General features: G+C 36.4%; 2 protein-coding genes across 3 annotated transcripts; one reads left to right on the top strand and one right to left on the bottom strand.

Annotated features, from left to right (window-relative positions):
- Positions 1-9,415: 9,415 nt before the first annotated feature.
- ndufa10 (NADH:ubiquinone oxidoreductase subunit A10) lies at positions 9,416-16,090 on the bottom strand. Its single transcript, XM_057336052.1, has 10 exons — positions 15,936-16,090; positions 15,429-15,597; positions 15,003-15,218; positions 14,593-14,679; positions 14,336-14,457; positions 11,012-11,091; positions 10,678-10,732; positions 10,502-10,587; positions 10,202-10,310; positions 9,416-9,632 (listed from the first exon to the last, which is right to left on the bottom strand). The coding sequence occupies exons 1-10, from the start codon at positions 16,008-16,010 to the stop codon at positions 9,564-9,566; spliced, it is 1,068 nt and encodes a 355-aa protein (XP_057192035.1). The 5' UTR covers positions 16,011-16,090; the 3' UTR covers positions 9,416-9,563.
- A 1,053-nt stretch (positions 16,091-17,143) lies between these two features.
- Positions 17,144-20,810, top strand: faima (Fas apoptotic inhibitory molecule a). 2 transcript variants are annotated; one of them, XM_057335433.1, is made up of 5 exons: positions 17,144-17,296; positions 17,670-17,793; positions 18,461-18,689; positions 19,360-19,409; positions 19,629-20,810. In XM_057335433.1, exons 2-5 carry the CDS (start codon positions 17,680-17,682, stop codon positions 19,776-19,778), a joined length of 543 nt encoding a protein of 180 aa, XP_057191416.1. In that variant the 5' UTR covers positions 17,144-17,296; positions 17,670-17,679; the 3' UTR covers positions 19,779-20,810. The 2 variants fall into 2 exon arrangements, with proteins under 2 accessions (XP_057191416.1, XP_057191417.1); XM_057335434.1 differs by having other exon boundaries at positions 17,144-17,300.
- Positions 20,811-20,910: the final 100 nt, after the last annotated feature.

Here is a 20,910-nt window from a genome sequence, read left to right as displayed (position 1 = left end):
CACCTCGCTTCTCAGAGCGATGAGCTTTGTAAAAAATCAGCGCGTTTCAGAGAGGCGGGGCAAAGAGGAGATACAAACATGCACGGTATGTGGAAAATACAACGTTTTTTAAACTTTAAATGGTGTATACACATTGCGTTACATTTAAAACAAACAATAATATTTGTTTTAGCCGTGCAATATGACTCCTTTAAACCAACAAGAACACATAGACGCATTTCAAGAACTCATGTCAGACATCCTTTGTTATGCTGTCAAAAGAGCAGCAACTAATACTTTTATCCTTTCTGAGGAAAGGAAGCACAAAAAATGTTATACAATATAAAGGTTTTCAAAGCTGTAAAAAACTGCAGCTCTACAACAAATGAACACAAACCCTTTGGTTCCTTAGAGTGCATTTTCCACTTTTCAAGATAAAAGCTCCCCTGTGACATTTCAGATGACTGACTATTCACAATCTCTCCTCGCATAAAGTACAGTGGCTCTTGCCAAACACAAATTGCTTTCTTGAAACATATTTTGATGCCACCCACTTACTAAAATAACTAAACATAGGACTGGAGGGGAATAAAGTCATGAGATTTTCTCGTTGAGTTTAAAGCTTGGCAGGCTTTACTTCACACGTGTGTTTTATTTCAAAGACAGCTTCAAGAAAGAGACGACTGCTGCTTGAACTTGCCTTTTCAATTCATCTTTGTTGCAAGTTAAAAACGTTAATGACTTTTCTTTTTTACCAAAGAGGCAGATCAAAATGATTTTGATGTTGTTAGAATTCTTTTGGAGATGCTGTTGAACAACTCTGATTGCGAATATAAAATGTAGATTTTTAAGTCAATGCTGTGACTTGGCACTAAACTCAAATTAATGTATTTCTATATTGTCTTACTATTTAAATTAATAATTATATTTTAACTTGCTTTGGTCTTGTTTGGATAACATCTAAGAAAAGGCAGCATCTCACAATCCTGTGTGTGCAATTTAGTGATTAGAGGATTGACCTAGAACACCATTTGTAATGAGAAATAAGCTTTGTAGTCATTAAATTTGGTTACCTCTAAAGCACACTTGAATTTGTTTTACATCATTAGACATGATCTTATGGTGCCTCGAAAGCCATCTGGAACTTCCTTAGGAGGTGCTTTCATTCAGAGTCATTAACTGACCGGCCAGCGAAACATCTGTCTTTAGTTTCAGACACAGCACATGTGACATCTAAGAGATTTGTTATGAGACTGTGTTCAAGTCAATATGATGGCCATGGACATGGATGTTTCTTGCGTATAGCGTGAGATGCTGGGATGGGCTCCAGCAAACATGTGACCCTGCAGAGGATAAGCATGTCTGAAGAATAAATGGACTGAAAGTCATAATTAACTTTTTAAACATACTGCATCAATTCCCTGCCTGTGTAAAACTTATATTACATGTGTTTGATCACTCAAGTACTACAAAGAGGAGGTAGTACATGTACATGATTTCCATTAACCCACTTTCCCATCCCCATTCTGAATTCAACCACCGGTGCATTGGGATCACATCTTTCCTCTCCAACATAATGCTTAAACATCATACCACGTTCAGGCAAAGCAATGCAGAATCTGTTTCAGGTCTGTTTTCTTCATCCAGCTGTGATTGTCACTGTCAGGGTCAGTAATGGGGCACGGAAGGCTGACATCTGTCCTTGGTGGGGTGGCTTGAGGGAGCTAGTCTGCACAACTGGAAATCCAGCAGATATATTTAGTCCAAGAGGACAAGGTTGTTCATCTTGAAAATGACTGCGACTCTGAGCGACCTTGTTGCCCTCCGCAGCTCCACAGGAGAGCGTGGCCTGGCTCCGTTCACTCGACTCGCTTAAATCCACAGTCAAGGTGCTCTGATTACTCCTGTGTCAGAGGACGTTCCTCTACTCGGGTAGGCTTTTCTGAGGATTAGTGTTTTTTGTGTGATGTTCTAGAAATTAAAATTTAGAATTTTAAATTCCTTTCATTTAGAATTTAAAAGGAGATTAAAAATAAAAACATGTCAACATTTATTCATCCTCGTGTCTTTCAAAACGTGTGTGACTTTTTCTTCTGTGGAACACAAAAGAAGATATTTTGGAGTGGTTTTGTGTCCCTACAATGGAAATCAGTGGGGTCCAGTGTCGTTTTATTGTTGTTGTTGTTATATTTGATCAATTCATATCTTTTATTTGGAATGTTTGCAGTTGTGTTTGGCTGACAGTGGATGCTTATTTGGCAGTCATTCAGTAACTTTCAGAAACATATACATACAGGAATTACTTTAAAACAGGCAATGGTCCTTAAAGGACACTTGCAAACGGATGAGTGGCACATTAAAGCCTGATGAAATTTCCATGTCAAGTTTAGGACAGTGTGAACTCTCCTGAAGTAAGAAACTGCTCACCACAGATCATAGCCAGTACAGAAGATGTATTTATGAAATAACGTAAACACAACATGAAAAAGGAAACCGCTTGTGACCAAGACTCTCACATTGATCGTAAAGTGTGCGTACGCAAAATCCACGGCAACGTTCATATTTATAAAAACGGTCTTTGACGTGGAAAAGTGCTTAGCGCCACGTCAAGGTCTGAGCATACGTACGTGCTTTTGCTTGTCCGAGTGCTGCAGGTTTTTGGAAATATAAGTCATTCTTGCCACTCATAAAGGATTTGGACGTTGACAGGTGCTCTTTCATATATTAATGACATTAATTAGACATCATTAAAACGCGGAGATCTGAAACTGTTAGCTGTGCGCAATTTCACGATCATTTGCGATTTATAGATTTCACATCTGATAGAGAGGCGTACGTGCGTTTTCTGTGCGTACGTTCGTTCAATGAATCACACGACGCACTTTGAGAAATGATCGTAAAATCAAATTTATGACGGTTTCTACGCAACATAATGAGGCCCACAGTGTTTGTATCTTGTCTTGCAGAATTATGAAATTATATCTGTAAAACTAAAGTCCAACTTCTGCACTATTCTAAGGATCAGTCGTGTCACACTGTAAAACCATCTCGTAGTTTCAAGTAAGGAATAAATTCTAAGAGAGATGTGAGAAGAACTGGCCTGAACCTGATGAGTCAGCCATGGTCTTCTTATTCTGTGTGTCTAAGAGCGCCATTACACAGAGGCGGCAAATCCCCATAAGGCACAATTACTCCAACGAGCTGATTTATCTCCGCTCATCACTGCCTATTATTTTTGATACCAAGAGTGCTGGCCGTGCAAGACAGCCACCTTATGTAAATGAGAAGGCGATTTGTTTGTTTATTGGGAAAGTGTTACTGCATCTGTGCCATAATGGGTAGATGCCGTCGTCCTGGACATTCAGATCCGTGTTCATAAATATTGCGGCAAATAAGCTACATGCTCATTCATGCCTTGCATCGGTGCTTAAGTGTTCGTTTGCAGTGCTGGACAGCACTTTTGTTATACTCTGCCAAACACACGGTGGCTTTGATATGCTTTCATGGTGGTGGACACTCCGGTCACCTGCAAGCAAATTTAACGAGGCCATTATAGTGAAGAGCTGGCATCTCCGTTGTGAGGCAAGTTATTCATGATGGAAAGAGAAAACTGCTGCATCATAGCCATTATTTGCTTTTGCCTGGCGCTGAATAAAAGTAATCAGAAGTTGGTAAGCATTCATTTGGTATTGGATGTTTTTGATTTGACATTATTGTGGCAGAACAAAACAAGCAGGTGTGACACTAGGAGAAGGAATTTTTATTATACAAATTAATTGCCATGCTGAGCTTTGTAAATATTTAAGCAGCTACAGAGTTTTTAGGAAAATGACATTTTAAAAAGCGTGATGGCTTTGACCTGATTATACCTTAAAATGCTAAAATGCACTTAACGCCATTGCAAACATTGTGTCTACAGCCACTGGCTTGACCTTGGTTACAGCAGGTGTATCATGTTTTTCTGCCTTGAATATAAAACGGAGAAATTTACATGCATGTCTGAATACTCTTTGGGGAGAAGAACCTAAGAGCTGTAACGTTTGCTCGTAATTTGAAGCGTCATGCACACGAGTCATGCATCACACTACTGAATAATTACTGGAGGTCATGAAACTTTCAAAGCAGACAGGAAAAGAAGTGAATGAGTTGAAGAACAATCTAGAAAAAAGGTCCTGACCAGGTGCGAGTGCTTAAGGTTTTTCTGCCTTATTCTTTGACAGAAACAAGACAACGCTGGGCTCTTAGGGGTCGTCGTGTCTCGTGGGTAAATGCTCTTTTTCTTTGAAGCTGTTCTAGCTTTCAGATGTTCATTATCCCTTAAAACAAATAGCTCCTTTACGTTGACGTCCCTCATTTGTTTAAGACAATATCATGTAATTAAAATCTAATCAGAGAAAGAAGGGAATCCATGAATATTTAAGTCCGTTTGGCTTCTGAATCTTAATGAAATGGTAATTTATGATGGCTTCAGGCTTCATTCTAGCCAGGGAACAAATTAACTGGATTTTAAGAGATTTCCCAAAGAAATTTCCCCTTTTTCCTTAAATTAGTGGTCTTACCACATAAAAATATGACTAAAAAGATCTAAAGTTCAGACCACTGAGATGCACGCTGGAGCAAGCCACTGTTAAAAGGATAGTTCACCCAAAAAAATCTGTCATCATTTACTCACTTTAAAGTTGATTCAAGCCTGTATGAATTTCTTTCTTCTGCAGAACACAAAATAAGGTGTTTTGAAGAATGGGGAAAATCAAACAGTTCTGGGGCACTATTGACCATAGTAGTTCTTCCCCTATTATGGAAGTCGATAGTGCCCCAGAACTGTTTGGTTACAAACATTCTTGCAAATATCTTTCTTTGTGATCAGCACAAAGAAATTAATACAGGGTTGAAACAACTTGAGGGTGAGTAAATGATCAGAATTTTCGTTTTTGGGTGAACTGTCGCTTTAAAATCAAAACATGCAAATAGCTGTTAGTGACTCCAAGATATAAAACACAAAAGCTCTAAAGCATTAACTCATTTTGTGACAAAACCTTTTTATACTGACTGATGATGCTTGTCATTTTGCTTGAACAAATAAAAGATGAGGAATTTTAGATATCTAAAGACATTCACAATGGTGAAAGGAGACTGACCATTAAAGCAATTATTGAGAGGCTAGTTGGTAACTTGTCACAAGTTGCTAATTTGAATTGACACTGATGTAGTTATGTCATTTCTTGTCATTCACATGGATGTAAACACACAGCTTTTAGCAGTGTCATTATAGTTAAAATTATAGAAAGTTATTCAAAATGTGATCCACATAAATATAGCAAAACAAACCTTTTTTACTGTAATAGTGAGACTTCACAGACTTCCTTTGTCTTCGTTTCAGTCTAATCAAATTTAGCATGACATTTTATATGATATAATAATTTGGAAGTCTGGAAGAGGGGTCATGGCTCTCCCAGTGCTCAGCACCCCCCCAACCCCCCCCCCCCACCATCAACCTTTTTCATTCAAAAGTTAACACACGTCATTCGCTGGGCCTTTAAAGTAAAACATTAAACCATGATTAAAAGCAGTCAAAAGTTTTACATTTGTCTCACTTCAGGTTGAGTATGTAGCAGATATTCAAAAATAATCCATGGTCACACTGACAAGAATACAAGAGCAATCAAAGCCAACAAATCATGCTCTTTCCTTGCATGTTAATAATGAATTTGAAACGATGTGTGAAATCTGATTAAAGGCACATGAGAAAATCTGAGAGGTGTCAGGAAGAGACCCGCTACTGATGATGTCACTGTGAAATTGTTGCCCCAGGTCAGTGTAAAGCTTCTCTCTTGAGACACAGGAAAGGTCTTGAACTCACCTTCGCATATTATCATTCATCTTCTAGCAAATTCATCTTATCACAAAATGTAATTACAGTGAGAACACTTGTAGGAGGAAATTGAGGCAGGGTGACAGCAACTAAAGCGGCCTTGAGTTCTTAAGACCATTTTAGGCCCATAATACAGGACACATTACTTGTTCATGTACTGTATGGTATTCTGTAAATGTCTTACAGTTGATGGTTTATGTCAAGTTTAAGTAATATACAATATATACTGTAACTAATAAATAAAATGTGAAAGACTAATTTAATTTATTAGTTAGAACTTAGATCAAACTAAATTGTTACTAGAGGTCTCTCTCTTTCTCTCTTCATCAGATTTTTTCGTATAAGACACCAGATGACTCATGCTCTTGAAGATGTTGAACCAAATACAAGCCATTATCTTTAACTTAAACAATGGCTTAAATGGCTATAGCAAAAAACCATACTAAATGAAAAAGTTAAATAAATGTATAAAATGAATCAACTATATTTAATTTACATTTCATTTTAACTTGTAAATAACTCGCAATAAATGCTTACAAATGTCACAAAGGTATGTTCATTAATACTTTTTCATTCTGAAGATCTCTTCATCCATTGTTATTCTTCACTTAACAACACAATCATTAGTCAGGCTGTACATTTACTGTATTGTTTTTAAGACAATGCATATATAATGTTACGTATATGAAAAAAAAGGTTATCACGATTATCTGTTTATCTGTCATTTTTGCCATTCACAGTTAATTACAGCCATTCACGTTTCATCGGTCCAACGCTACACGTCCCTCACCTGTCAGCACCACCACAACAGCTTTGTTTATCTTTCCATCCTCTTCATTTAACAGACCGAGCCAGGTAAGAGGAACAGCAAGCAACGTAACACTTCATTCACACCAATGCTAAATACAGAGCTCCTCGTGAGAATTAACTGGAGCAATTTAGCCTTTAAAATTCAGATTGAATGCAGTAATGAGGTTTAATTCAAACGTACCACTTTGTCGATAATGTGCACTTTTCTGTTCAGCACTCAAATTTGAGCCTTATTCCCTGTACCAACTGCCAAGTCATTAATAGACCTGCACTGCAGCATTCGCTAAAAGAGCAAGCACATACAATAACAGCTGTGGGATCTACATGTGAAATATTTATGCATTTAAAACAGTGCTGTCAAAGTAAGCCTGCATAATGAAAGATACACCAAAGACGAAACGGGTGAAGGAGGAGAAAGTCTCTTGTTTTATGAGACAGGAATTCATAAGAGTTTAGGTTTGATACTTTCAAATGAAAGGTACAACAGTGCCCTCCTCTGAGAGAACTTAATAGGGCCTGTATCAAACGCATAAATCCAGGGTAATATCAGTGAAGGATCAAAGTGATCTGTAAACTGTTAAGCGCCCTCTAGTGGTTTCCAACAAAAAATTAACAGGAGTTAAAATAAAACGTAAAATGTTATATTTTATTATTAAGCAATATATTTTCAACAACAAAATAAAAAAAGACGTAAACTACAATGCTAACTAAATTCAAAATACTTTACCACTCTCCTTGTTAATCTGGTAATATTTAAAGAAAATACATGTACTTACTGTCTTGTGCGATCTTCTAACAAGTCTCTGATCTTCAAACAAGTCACTCATTAGGTCTTTGTCCTTGTCCGTTTATTTTACAAACAAAGATGTTGTGAAAAGCAGAGTAGCCTACAATCGCTTATGTAACGTTAATCGTTGTCATTTGGGGCATCCATTCTCTTTTACACATGGGCTTAAAAGTGTCTGAAGAACCGGTCTTTTTTTAACAGACAGCTTTATTTCAGCGTCAATGGAGATTTTGGTAAATGATCATCCTATCTGAAAGCCGGAGCTCATGGTAATACGAGAAGCGTTCAGGAATGAACGAGCAGCGGCCCGCAGTGGCGCTATTCCTGGATCAGCGGGCCGCTCTCTTACCGGCAGCCGGAGCGCAAACCCGCCGCCGCAGACACACATCGTCTCCTCTCATCTCTGAGTGACGAGAAACTGCAGGTTTCGGATGTCTAATGAGCCGTGGACGGTTTGCATTGTGCTGTTTCTGAAAGAAATATCTTTTAATTGTGGTGATTAGTCACCGCCACGCCACAACGAAACGAAATTAAATATCGAGTCACCAGATTCGTTACTTGAGACGGTGTTAACCAGTGTTGGGAGTAATGCGTTACAAAAGTAACGTATTGCAGTAACGTATTACTTTTTGCTGTAACGCAGTAGTGTAAGGCATTACTAATCAATTTTCAGTCACATTTTAGTCGGTACATGTTCAGTAACGCTTGCGTTACAACAAACTTTTCGCCCGCCAGACATTAACAAATCAAAAATCCCGCAAGTAAGGTGTATTTCCTGTTCGTGAATAGACGTGTGTGGTGTCATTCATCTCCCTCTGGCTGGTGGAACTTTGTATTTTGTATTGTTTATTGTATAAAAAATATATACAATACCTAGGAAACCATTCAGATAAGTAAATATAGCCATAGAAACGTCTTTTGGCAGTTGTTAACTTTGATTTGACACCATTTTCACGTTTTCATTCCTTTTGGGCGGGTTTTGAGGGGTCATTGGGCTGCTTTCAGGAAACTAGTTAGCAAGATCCCTGTGACCAGCAGCAATGACAAGGTAAGCTAACGTTTACATGATGACCAGCTAGAATTCTATATAATCTAGTTCAGTGATGGGATGGGACTATTTTGTATTTAAATACCTTTGAAAAAAATTAAATGTATTTTGTATTTAAATGCGTTTAATCTTAGTATTTTTGTATTTTCAAACTAAAATACTTTTTGCCAATCAACCTCCTTATTAGACTGCATGGATGGGCAGTGTTTCAAATACATCCATTTGAAATACAAAATACTATTATTTTGTAATAGTATTTTGTATCGAAATGCATTTAATCTTAGTATTTTTTGTATTTATGTATAGCCTAGTTAATTCAAGAAATCAGCAGTCTAATAAAGAGGTTGATTGGCAAAAAGTATTTTGTATTTTGAAAATAAGCGAGTCCACACCTAAACTACAATGACAAATGAGCGATGCCGATTACTTGGATCAATTTCAGAGTGTTTTTTCAAGATGATGAAAGATAAAACATTGACAGACAAAAAGGACCATTCACATCAAAAATAATAATAATGAAGAAAACTGTAACGATTAGCCTCCACACCAACAGATAAAGATATATATGGACCCTTTACATTATAATGGATTTTGATTGGCTCTCCAAAACCGTATCACTCATCATTTAAAAAAAACTCTGGAAATTAATCGAAACCATACTTTTCCTCTGTATCGTTATAGGTGTGGACTCCCCTGTTGTATGATTATAATTTATAAAAAATTTACCTCAATTTTATAATGTCATATTTTAATATTTAACACCCTTAGTGTTAACAGGTTAAACGTCTCTACTTAGCTAATTTCACATTAATTTACCAAGATTATGGTCGCTTTTTTCCTCTATTCTATATTCTGTCTACTTTAAATATCCAGTTCTGTAGTTTAAAACTTGACAAAAAGATAAAACGAACAGGCTGTGTAACATATACAATGAATTCTTTATTAACAATATACAACGACATCTTCAGCTGCAAAACAGCAGGATATTTATCTTCCCCATAGGACGTGGACTAACTTGAATCCGTCTCTCATTCAGATGTCCTTCCCTTCAGCGAAGCTAGTATTTCTCACTTGAGCCAGATGCTTTTGTCCCCGACGTCTTCATTATAACCTTCAGCGTATTTCTTTCCTGGGAGCTAGAGACAGATTTTCATATCACATGTTAGATTTGCCCTGGTGTGTCGTGCCCATGTTTTACCGTGACCTTATTTTGAAATAACTTTAAAATAAAACACTCAGTAAGAGCAGTCATATAATATATATTTGTGACATTCCCTTTACAGGTTCTCTGGGTTGAGGTAAAGCTTCATGTGTTTTAGTGTTAAGGCTCAAACAGCAGTGATCAGCATTTAAAAATCTGAAGTTTGATGAAAGACAGCAGCTGAATCTTTTCTCATGAGCTCACTTCTCATTGTTCTAATGGCTATACAGAGTGCTGCTGTCATGCATCTCATAAATCCATCTGTCTACTGATTTTGTAATCCCACAGACACCAGTGACAATAAGTGAATAACCTGTGGAAACGCCGCTCTGTAGGCACTTTAATCCAAACGTTGTGTTGTTGTTCTTTTAAACCTCAATTCTGAGCAAACACTTGGCTTCTGCATATAAACTAACATTTAACTGTAGATGTAAATTTGGTCTTTAATAAACCATTTACAGTAACGTGACTATCTATAAAATGGAAGTGAAAAAATGCACATACCGATTTGTAAGCGAAGTAGGTAGCATCAAACTCATGAGCACCGATCGTGATTTCTGGGAGATATCTAAGGATACAAGTCATGTTGGCCACCCTTTGCTTGTCTTCCACCCTGGTGAGGTAAGAAAACCAAAAAAATGATTAAATTACAATCTCAGTTGAGAAAAAAAGTAAGAACATAGGGAGGAAGCTGAAAGTTGTTTTGAACGTTTTCAGCATAAACATATTGAATGAGCTGAAACAAATAAACGACCATCTATGACTAAATCAGAAATAAGTATAGCCAGCATAACGAGCACTCACAGCATTCGCATATAGTGAAATGTGACATCATCCTGCTCCAGCCATGGGCCCTTCTCAAACTTGAGATAGTCAATATCCTCTGCAATCTGTGTGGTCATATATAGAGAGAGATTCAGAGAGTTATGACATTTGTCTGAACATGCTCCATAGACCGGTTTTATTCTCATGAATCTCACCCTTTCAATGTCCTGGGCTTGAGTTGTGTCATAAGCGAGAACCTCTGCCTCTTCCCTGAAAATCAAAATAGCTTTTCAACAACAACATTCTTTAAAAGGTACAACTGAAAACAACAAAAGCAATATGTATCTACAAAAATTGTATGTTACTATAACAATTAATAGGCGCACATAAATAATAGAATGTTACTATTTATTCATTTTATATTTTTAAAAACACTCCTTGTTCTATTTACTAACACATTTGTGTGTGCTTGGGTAATATGACATAAAAACAATTAAGTTACTTAAAATAAAAAAAGTATTGTATTTTCGAGGGAGGTTAGTTACAGACCTGATTTTTGGAAGAAAGGTCTTTTTGTATGTTGTCTCAATGCTCTTCAGGTAGCTTAAAGGAACATTCTGGAGGTACGACTACATAAGCAAGGAAACAGAAAATCTGATTTATCGATGTGCTGTCTGTAATTTGCTAAACTATTATCACCATGTGTTATATGACTCAAAATGTCCCAAATCATTACATTTCTTATTTAGAATAGTGTGTTGTCAGATCACCAGTAATATTTTTAGCATAAAAGATGGTGTAGAATTCAATCGCACAAACATTCTTGACTTTCGGCTTGATGCAGTTCTGCAATAATTATGGTGACCTCGATTACAAACACATCACTGAAATATGATGACTGATAGAGATGTGAAATAAATGCATTTGAATCTGACACAGTTCACATAAAAAAATGTAAACAATACTAATTATTGCTTTGTGGAGCGTAGAAAATATCTTTATTTCTCAAGGATTGTTAAAGGGATAGTTCATCTAAAAATGAAAATTCTGTCCTCATTTACTCACCCTCAGGTTATTCAAGACCTGTATTCATTTCTTTGTTCTGCTGAACATAAAAGAAGATCTTTGGAAGAATATCAATAACCAAACAGATCTCATCCCCCATTTACTGCTATAGTAGAGAAAATAAATACTATGGGAGTCAATGGGGATAAGATCTGTTTGGTTACTGACATCCTTACAAATATCTTCCTTTTTGTTTAGCAGAACAAAGAAATGTATAGACCGTTTCATCGGACTCGCACGCCTGACCCCCAGTTAACTTCCGGTTTGTGTTTGGCTAGTGTCTAATAATATAACTATTTATATTTAATTTATGTTAATATTAATTTATATTATACATTTTTGTATGACAATTGTATTAAATAAACGATTTGTTGAATTGTGTTGCATGTTCATTTTATTAAATAAACAATCTGTTGCATGGGTCCTGTAGTTTTGAGGCATTTAAACAAATCGTATGGTACATTGACATCTAGTGGTTGAGCTTGGTATCGTGGTCTAAATTCAAAATATTGGAGAGACGAGTTTAGTCAAGTAAAGGTTCTTCTCGGTTTCTTTTGATTGTTATCAGAAATAATCTACAGCCACTCTATTGTTTGTGAATGTGTACCGGAAGTTCAGTTGGGGTCACAAAAGTAACGTTTGTTTTAGGGCTGAAACGATTCCTCGAGTAACTCGAGTTATTCGAATACAAAAAATCATCGAGGCAATTTTTGTTGCCTCGAAGCCTCGTTTAATCCATTTAACTACAGTACACACGGAGCGCTGCGTTTCCCCACGGACCGTTATTACTGACGCACAGCCCGCTAAAATCTATTCATGTTACAGGGCTCTCAAGTCTCATGCATTCACCGCGAGACACACGCATTTTAGTCTGTTCACACGCTCACACGTATTTCTCATGCTGATAAATAACTGATAGTTTATAGGGCTGTGACGGTTGCCGTAACAACCGCACCACAGCGATGGTAAAGTGCCATGACGGTGGCAAACTGCCACCGGCGGTAGTGCACGTCACTCTGACAAATATAGGTGTAATAAATATGAGAGTTGCGATAACGATTGCTAGTTGTAGCCTTTCAGTTGTGGATGGTTTTATTTAAAAGATTTTAAATTAACAGAAATTATTGGCATACGTTTCCGTTGGTGCGTAAGAGCGCAGGCCTGCAGCGAAACCCAGGTTATTCTGCGGCTTCTGCAATGGATCTTGTTGTGAAATGAACAGATACGTAAAATCAAAACTGGCTATGACCCGCTTGCTTAGTGTCGGAGCTCGCGCAGGTTTTGCCGCGGTTGCGGAGAGACATCTCTTCATTTGCGCTCCTGTGCACATCTTCTGAACGCGCATTTAGTACAGCTGTACACATTTTAATCTGGACAATGTCAACAAGTAAGTTTCACATCAACGAGTCGGAAAAAGTAAAGTTTTTATTGCAATCTGAATAGGAAAGCCAATGTAGGTTTAAACAGTTTGTTTCAAATGGAATTGTTAAGGACTGTAAGGGTTAATACGCCACTTACTGAAGTCACTGCAACAAGAGATTTTTTATTTAACTTTAATCATTTAAGTTTTCATTATTTACTGATGTTTATTTAAATGTTTTATATGCTGTAGTCTGCCGTTTCACTGATGGATTTGCATGTTAAACATTGACGGATGTTTCATCCTCATTTATTTCAGATATCATATTTCAATTATTTAACAATTTCAAGTATTTAAATAAGGTCTATATTTCTCTTCCACTCGTCTTGTGGTTGCTACACGCAAATATAATAATATAAATATTATTTATATAAATAATATATATTTCTCAACCACCGCGGTCGATTTGTCTATTACCACCGCGGTGGTAAAAAAAACTGCCACCGTCACAGCCCTAATAGCTTATTGAAATGGTGAACTGATATTTTACTTAGTTTTAGTCTATTTTACGAGTGAAACTTGTTTTCCGGCTGCGTCCATCAAACTAGATGCGGACTAGTGGACACCGAATCCTGTTATTTACACATTTCATCTGTCTGTTCTGCGTGTCTGAGTGAATGAACTACACAGTTTAACGTGCTACACGCGTGATGCTCATGAATTTGTCTGCGTCTGCGCTGAATGAGGACATGAACTTCACCTCCAGAGTTGCGCTGAGAGTTTATTTCACAAACATGTTATTGTTTGAGTGAAGAAACAGACATACTAAAAAATAAGCGTCTTCTGACAACCTGCCAAAATAAAAGTCATAGGCTATTGTTTGAAATTATAATTTCCATTTTTATTCATGTTTCTTATTTATATATTTGTATTATATTGCATTTTGAATTTAATATGGCAATGGAATGTACTAAATGGGTTTAGTTTTCACAGATATTAATGTATGCTATTTCAGCAATAAAAACTAATTGTTCTAAAAAGGAAACAAATTAGTTGTTTTACTCATTTTAAGAGACCTGTCTTATTTTCTCTTGTATAATTAGTATTGCTTTTTGATAAAGAAAAAGTACTTATTATCCGAATACCCGATTAATCGATGGAAAATCAGTAGAATACTCGATTAGTAAAAGAATCGATAGCTGCAGCCATAGTTTGTTTATGTTGTTAAGATGAAACCGTCTATACGGGTTTGGAACAATCTGAGGGTGAGTAAATGATGAAAGAATTTTCATTTTTGGGTGAACTGTCCCTTTAAGGCTTTTAAAATAATGCCAAAAATAACATATAAGCATACATTGTTTGTGCTTTGACAATGTCTGTTAGTGTTATTTCACTTAATCAAAGGCTTTATTTATTTTGACCAAAATACAGTTTCCCTCCACACATACCTTTCCTGTTGCCTTGAGATTCTTCTGAACCTCTTCAGCAGGGGAGTCCACATAGATGACCAGATGAGGGGGCAGAAACTCACAGAGACTAATACTTTTAACCTCATTATAGTGCTCCACACCTGCAGGAGAACAACAAACATGTATCTGATTTTTAGGTGTTTCTTCTCATATCAACAAAAAGGAGCCTAAGATGAAGTTTGCTGAATTTATTCATCTTTCATTTCACAACTAAACTTTAAGCATAATCAACTCACACTGCTTGCGAATGAAGCCTTCTTTGAACATGGCCTCCATAAATACCATATCACTGAATGGAGATCGTTCCAGGACAACACCCTGTCCTGAGAGAGAGAGAGAGAGAGAGAGAGAGAGAGAGAGAGAGAGAGAGAGAGAGGCACGATCACCAATAAGAGGGAATAAAATCATAGACAAACTTGAAAAAATCTTGTCTTTCGATGCATAATCTCACTTCAAAGTGTAATGTGTCAGATAAATGTATTCAAAACACCAAATGGACTGACGAATAAACATTTTAAAAGTCACACATCTACTTTCATGTTTGAGCACGCCTAATCAAGTGGTTTTGGACATTAATTGGAACATTAAGCTACACATGTAATAAAACAGCAAGCGACTGTCAATAATGTTTGAGATTTTTGGTTACCTGTAGACAGCAGGTGTTCAATAGCATCAGAGTACTGCAGAAGTCTCATAAGGTACATCCAACACTGTAGACGATAAGAGTTTCCATCACTAGCTTTGGGCTCCAAGTAGAACTTCTCCAGAGTGCAGTTTCCATTAAAGGCTTTATCCAGAGGAACTTTCTCCTTTGACATTTTGTCCACATAGTGCGTGTCTGGCTCTGGCATGTACAGCATCCCTGATCATGAAATACAAGGTGCTTTTTAAACCACAAACACAGATAATAAGAGTAGACTTTATTAAAATTTTGACATTCTGCCATTTTTGATACTCAGCTGTGACAAAAGAACATACAGATTTTCAGACAGCATGGGTTTGTTTCCATGGCCATGTTGTTTACTGTTTTTATAGATTGAGGAAAATCAACCAAAAATGATGCTTTCCTTACCTAGTTTATCAGCCAACTTTTGTGCAAGTGCTCCTTTGCCTGATGCCAAGTTGCCATCAACAGCAATGATCTTGCTGTTTTCTTTGAAGCGGGATGTTGTCCTCTCACCCAAAGCATAGGCCCACCATCCATATCGCAGGTTACTTACAGCAGATGTGTGAATTTGAGCCTTAAGAGGAAATACATTCGTGACATTTTTCTTACGTGAAGAAAATCATTATAGTGATTTAGACTGCAACATTGTTTACATCATACATCTAAATGCTGTACTTGTACGTTAGTCAAGTTATTAATGACTGCTGTTATACAGGTTGCTTTAATGTGGTTCAGATTCATAAACAGCTCGTTCAGAAAACTCGATTGGGTAAACTCTAACTTTGTGTAAACAAAAGTGAATGCATGTTTTCACAACTGTAGTTCTGCTGCTGTCCTTCAGTTTGACTACATTAGGCCCTGACAGCAGATGGATCTTTCGTCTTGACTGCAGGTAATGTTTGTCAATCTTACCGTCGGCACAGGCGATCCTGCTTTCAAAGCTGCTGCACCGCTGGGCACAACTAGCCGAAATAATCGCAACGCCATCGCAAACTATAGAAACTCCTGTACGTCTGATAATCCTCAATGTCGCTGAAGGAGCTCTGCGCCGCGTCGCGGAAGTTTTGCGTCACGAGCGCGTCATTTTCTTTAAAGCGGTACAGGGTTCTTTGCTGGGTTGCTTCCAAACACCTCGAATTTGGGATGTTTCCACCTCAACCCGGAAATTATTGTTTGATTATATTTTTGTGTTAATAAATCACTAATAACATCAATGTTTTAATGTTACTATAGGCTTTTAATAATACAAAATTCAGACGTTACTTCCGGGTTTGAGGTGGGGAAAGATCCCTGGAGGTGTCTGGAACGCAGCATCTGTTCGGTGATTCATATGAAAGTTAACTATAAATGAATTTGAACAATAGCATAGATAAAAGCAAACGAGACTTTTAAATCACATAAAGTGACAGTCTTTCACCTTGTTCAATGAAATGAAGATAAATAAATATGGAAATAAAAGCCCCCAAATTGAGGCAATAAAGTAAATACTGTATTCATTATTCAGCAATAGAAATCGAAAAACAATTATAAAAAGTGAGTGTAAACAAGCTTATAAACACCAGATGACGCTATTAGTTTCATTGAAGGTTACAATGGTACAAAGTGATGCGGTCTTTAAAAGCTCAACAGACTATATTGCATTTGTTCGACTACTCTGCCTGCATACACCCTTTGCTTTATTGCTTGTACTCTTTATTATCTTGACATGGGAATTTCCCGAGAATTAGTCCAGACAAACATGCATAAACTCGCATGATAAAACTGTATAAAAGCCATTAACAACAATACATTAAAATCAATCCATATATTAAAATCAATTGTTTTTAACTGCAACAACAACTATCTGGTAGATCAAAATTAATAATACACATAATTAAAATATTGAAAGAAGTATATGTATAGTTTATGCATAAACATTAAAAATCAATTATAATGATTTCAATCATTATAAATAATAATAAAATAAATCACTCAAGGTTAGTTTATTAATGATTTAATTAATGTATTTATTCATTCATGTGTCACTTGTGAATAAATTATAAATCAGTAATCACCAGTAATCCCAAGTAACCAGCAGAGGTCAGTAGTGATCATTGTGGCTTTCAACCTGACACAAACGGGAAGAATGAGACGCTGTTGCCGTAGTAACTGTTGTTAGCACGTACAGCTAAATTTGGAGCGAGCTGTATTGAAGCTGTTGTGAACAGCTTTTTAATATTTTGTGTCTTGGGAACAGCCGATCCCGAATTTCATTCCTGCTCCGATTTGGGTCGGTAGGTAATTTCAGTCTTCACTGCTCTGATTCTGTTGTGTTTTGAACGATCGACAGCTTGTTCTTTTTTTACAGGTCTAACGTTAATGATGATGCCGCTCACAGACAGATTCTTATTTTCAGGACTTAATTTAAAATATTCATACAAAAGAACGTCAAATAATGCACCTAAGCCATTTTAATGTCACAAATAATTGTCACCTTTTTTGAATGTCAAACAAAACAGTTTAGCGGAAGGACAGTTTTATTATTAATAATTTGTAATGTTTCGAGTTTAGGAAAAACAACGTTTAGAGTCACTCAAACGTATTTCTTTTACTTTAAACGTGTGCTTTTGTTTTTCATGTACGTTATGTCTGTGCTGTAACTGTTAGGTACTAGAAGATGTCAGGAGATCTTGTTGCTGTGTGGGAAGTGGCTTTGAGTGATGGTGTGCACAGGATTGAATTTGAACATGGCACGACCACAGGAAAACGGGTTATTAACATCGATGGAAAGGTCAAATGTTTCAGAATTTTACTTAGTAATTATACATCTCAGGATAACAGCATACTTGTAGACTCCGCTGGCAAATTAAAATTAAGCAAATGCAGTCAGTTTGTTGTAATTTTAGACCGCCACAGTTTACTCAGAACCCTGAAGTTAGTACACCCTCTTTGCATACTACTGATTGTTCCTGACCAAAATAATAAATTAATAAAATCTTGATTTGGAAATAAAACTAGCACAGCTATGTATAAAACTGCCGGGGACAACAGTAATGATATAGAATAGGGATTGTTATAAACACATATTTAAGATATTAAAATAAGGATTCTATTAAAATGCATTTTATTTAACACATCATGGCCCGGTTTCACAGACACGGCTTAGTTTAAGCCAGGACTATGCCTTAGGTGAATTAAGTTATTTATGGTGCTTTTATAAAAATTTCTTAGAAGAATACATTACTGGTGTGCATCTTGAGACAAAGCAACGGCACTGAAATATTTAAAAAATATTTATGGGCAAGTTATATTCAGTTAAGTCATTTTAGTCTGTGAAACCGGGCCAAAGTGAATTGATTGTAACAGAATGCTTATTGCCTCAGTGGAATGTATGTGACAGAGAAATCTTCATAAAAGTAAGTGCATGTGTCTCAAGAGTTTGTTCATGACCTTCACAGGAAGTTATAAGGAGAGATTGGATGTTCAAACTGGTTGGAAAGGAGACGTTTTACGTGGGCGGAACCAACACAAAAGCCACTATTAACATAGATGCAGTGAGTGGATTTGCATATGAGTACACTCTTGAGATTAATGGAAAGAGCCTGAAGAAATATATGGAGAATCGCTCCAAGGTCACCAACACATGGCTTCTTAACCTGGATGGCATCGACTGCAGAGTTGTTCTGGGTAAGGAATACCTGATAACAGGATCCTTAACTTAAGTAAAGGTAACTCAGATCCTTAAACCTGATTGTTTTGTTTTATGAACATGGTCAACATTCATTGACTTATGTCTACGGTGCTAAATGTTTTCTCACTCTCTGAAGGACCTGACCTGTAGTTAAATAAAGGTTTAAGAAAATTAACAAATCCTATTAACTAATTAGTACATAGTATTTCATATACTTTCATACAGTGTATAGCTCCAGTGTCATGGTTGTCAAGAACAGTGATATGTAAGGTTAAAGTAATATGGGAAAATCTAGGAGAATAAATATTAGAGAGGGGAAATGCCTGGAAAGGAATGATGTGCCTGAAGTAACACAATGAGGAGGAAGGGAAATTTTAATATCTTTGACTTAGATTTGAATTTATGGCTTGTGCTTTTAAACAGTGATTTTTTTCCACATTGTTCTGCACCAGATTCAGTTTCAGCGTATGGCATTTAGATAAAAGTGTTTGCTAAATCAGTAAATGTATGTGAATTGTGTCATTTAATCACCAGAATACATAGCTGAAGTGTTAGGAAAAGCACAAGAATATTGACATTGAAGTAGATTTTATTACTGGTCTTATCTTTATCACTCATTCAACAGCCGTTTAATCACTCACTTATAAACGCTTCCATCCTCAACAGAGAAGGATACCATGGATATATGGTGCAATGGACAGAAAATGGAAACAGCTGTAAGTGTCTGTTTATTTTACTCATTTTCTAATCTGATCAACTGGGTGTGGAAAAACGGACATTTTTCAATTTAACACTGACGTTTTTAATTTACACTCAAAACTAATTTTGAGTTTTTAATTTAACTTTTTGAGAAAAGATAGAATGACCCTTGATCATCATTCACCATGATTACCACACCAGGAAAACATTACTGTCTCTTCATTTAACCCTTTCAGGGAGAGTTTGTTGAAGATGGCACAGAGACACACTTCACCGTGGGCGACCACGACTGCTGCATTAAAGCCGTGAGCAGCGGTAAGAGACGAGACGGCATCATTCGCACACTGCTGGTGGATGGCATGGAGGTTGCAGAGTCTGCTGAATAATCTGTGTGTTGCCTGTACATCTCCATGTGAAGAGTGTGTTTATTTGTTTGGTTGTTGAAGCATGTCCATAATCTGTGCTGATTTGTGAACTCAGATCAGCATATCCTAGTTCAGTATTGGACTGTTTTGAAGCAGTGACAAATGTGTCTTACAAACACACAGTTTAGTTATTTGCTATATACCTCACAAAGCAACAATATTTTAAAGTTTAATCATTGTAATTTAAACAAGGAACAAACATATTTATTTTAATGTGGTTGTTGTTAATTCGCAAAATGCAATAAACATAGCAAAAGTGAAACAGAGATGTTATGATGTCAGAACCTCTACTAAACAGTTTGGTATGTGATCATGTGATATACTGAGGTACTAAGATTGTTGGTGTGAAGTAGTTGATTATTTTTGCGGTAGCACAATCATGTTTTCAAAAGTATTTAAATGGTCTAAATTAGAGGTTCATGTGAAGACGTTAAGGTATTCTTTCTGATAGCTTTAAATAAGGTCAGAGTACAGCAATAACTTTCTTAGGAAATGTACTTTAATGTGACTCCGAAAAACTTTGGTGTCTAGGCCTTGTGACACTGGATTACTTGTCGTTCCATCAAGTTATATGCGTCTGGTAAATTCAAGATGTGATGATGTGGTAGTCTGTTATTTTTTTTAAATAATGTCAGGTGAAGTCCAGCTATGATTTTTCATGATGTGCTTTGTAGCACAATGTTCAGGATATTACAATTGAAAATAGTCTAAATATGAATTAAACTGTATATTCCTAAGCACTGTGAGTGCATAATGAATGTGTAATATTAATTTAAAAGTTGTATTTCTTAGAATTAAATTTAGATTTTTATTTACTTTTGTACTAAAGTGTTTGTTTACTGTGTGAGTTTAGTTGACTTCCTAAGAAAGGTGGCATCAGTATTTAAACAGATATATTTGCTGTTGTAATAATTTTATTTGACCCTGATGCATTTTATCTTTTTATATGTAAATATAAACTGTTACATTAAACACATTACAAATATGTGCTGTTGTTGTTATGAACCAATAAACATTTCACCTGAATAAATTTGTGTGAATAAAAATTCTTTAAGGAAAACTGAGGCTCAATGTTGATAAAAACCGTAACCAT

The sequence above is a fragment of the Triplophysa rosa genome, linkage group LG6 (assembly GCF_024868665.1).
Source record: "Triplophysa rosa linkage group LG6, Trosa_1v2, whole genome shotgun sequence".
NCBI lineage: Eukaryota > Metazoa > Chordata > Actinopteri > Cypriniformes > Nemacheilidae > Triplophysa > Triplophysa rosa.
The sequence above is the reverse complement of the archived record's forward strand: the minus strand, read 5'-3'. Positions and strand labels throughout refer to the sequence as shown.

Bases quoted from the DNA above. Each gene is read 5' to 3' on its own strand.
- ndufa10 (XM_057336052.1), bottom strand. From the start codon at position 16,010: ATGGCGTTGCGATTATTTCGGCTAGTTGTGCCCAGCGGTGCAGCAGCT. The intron at 14,680-15,002 runs GTAACCAAAAAT...TCTCTCTCTCAG, and splicing joins TGAACACCTGCTGTCTACAG to GACAGGGTGTTGTCCTGGAA. The intron at 11,092-14,335 runs GTATGTGTGGAG...TTGCTTATGTAG, and splicing joins ATCTCAAGGCAACAGGAAAG to TCGTACCTCCAGAATGTTCC.
- faima (XM_057335433.1), top strand. From the start codon at position 17,680: ATGTCAGGAGATCTTGTTGCTGTGTGGGAAGTGGCTTTGAGTGATGGT. The intron at 17,794-18,460 runs GTCAAATGTTTC...TGACCTTCACAG, and splicing joins TTATTAACATCGATGGAAAG to GAAGTTATAAGGAGAGATTG. The intron at 19,410-19,628 runs GTAAGTGTCTGT...TAACCCTTTCAG, and splicing joins GACAGAAAATGGAAACAGCT to GGAGAGTTTGTTGAAGATGG.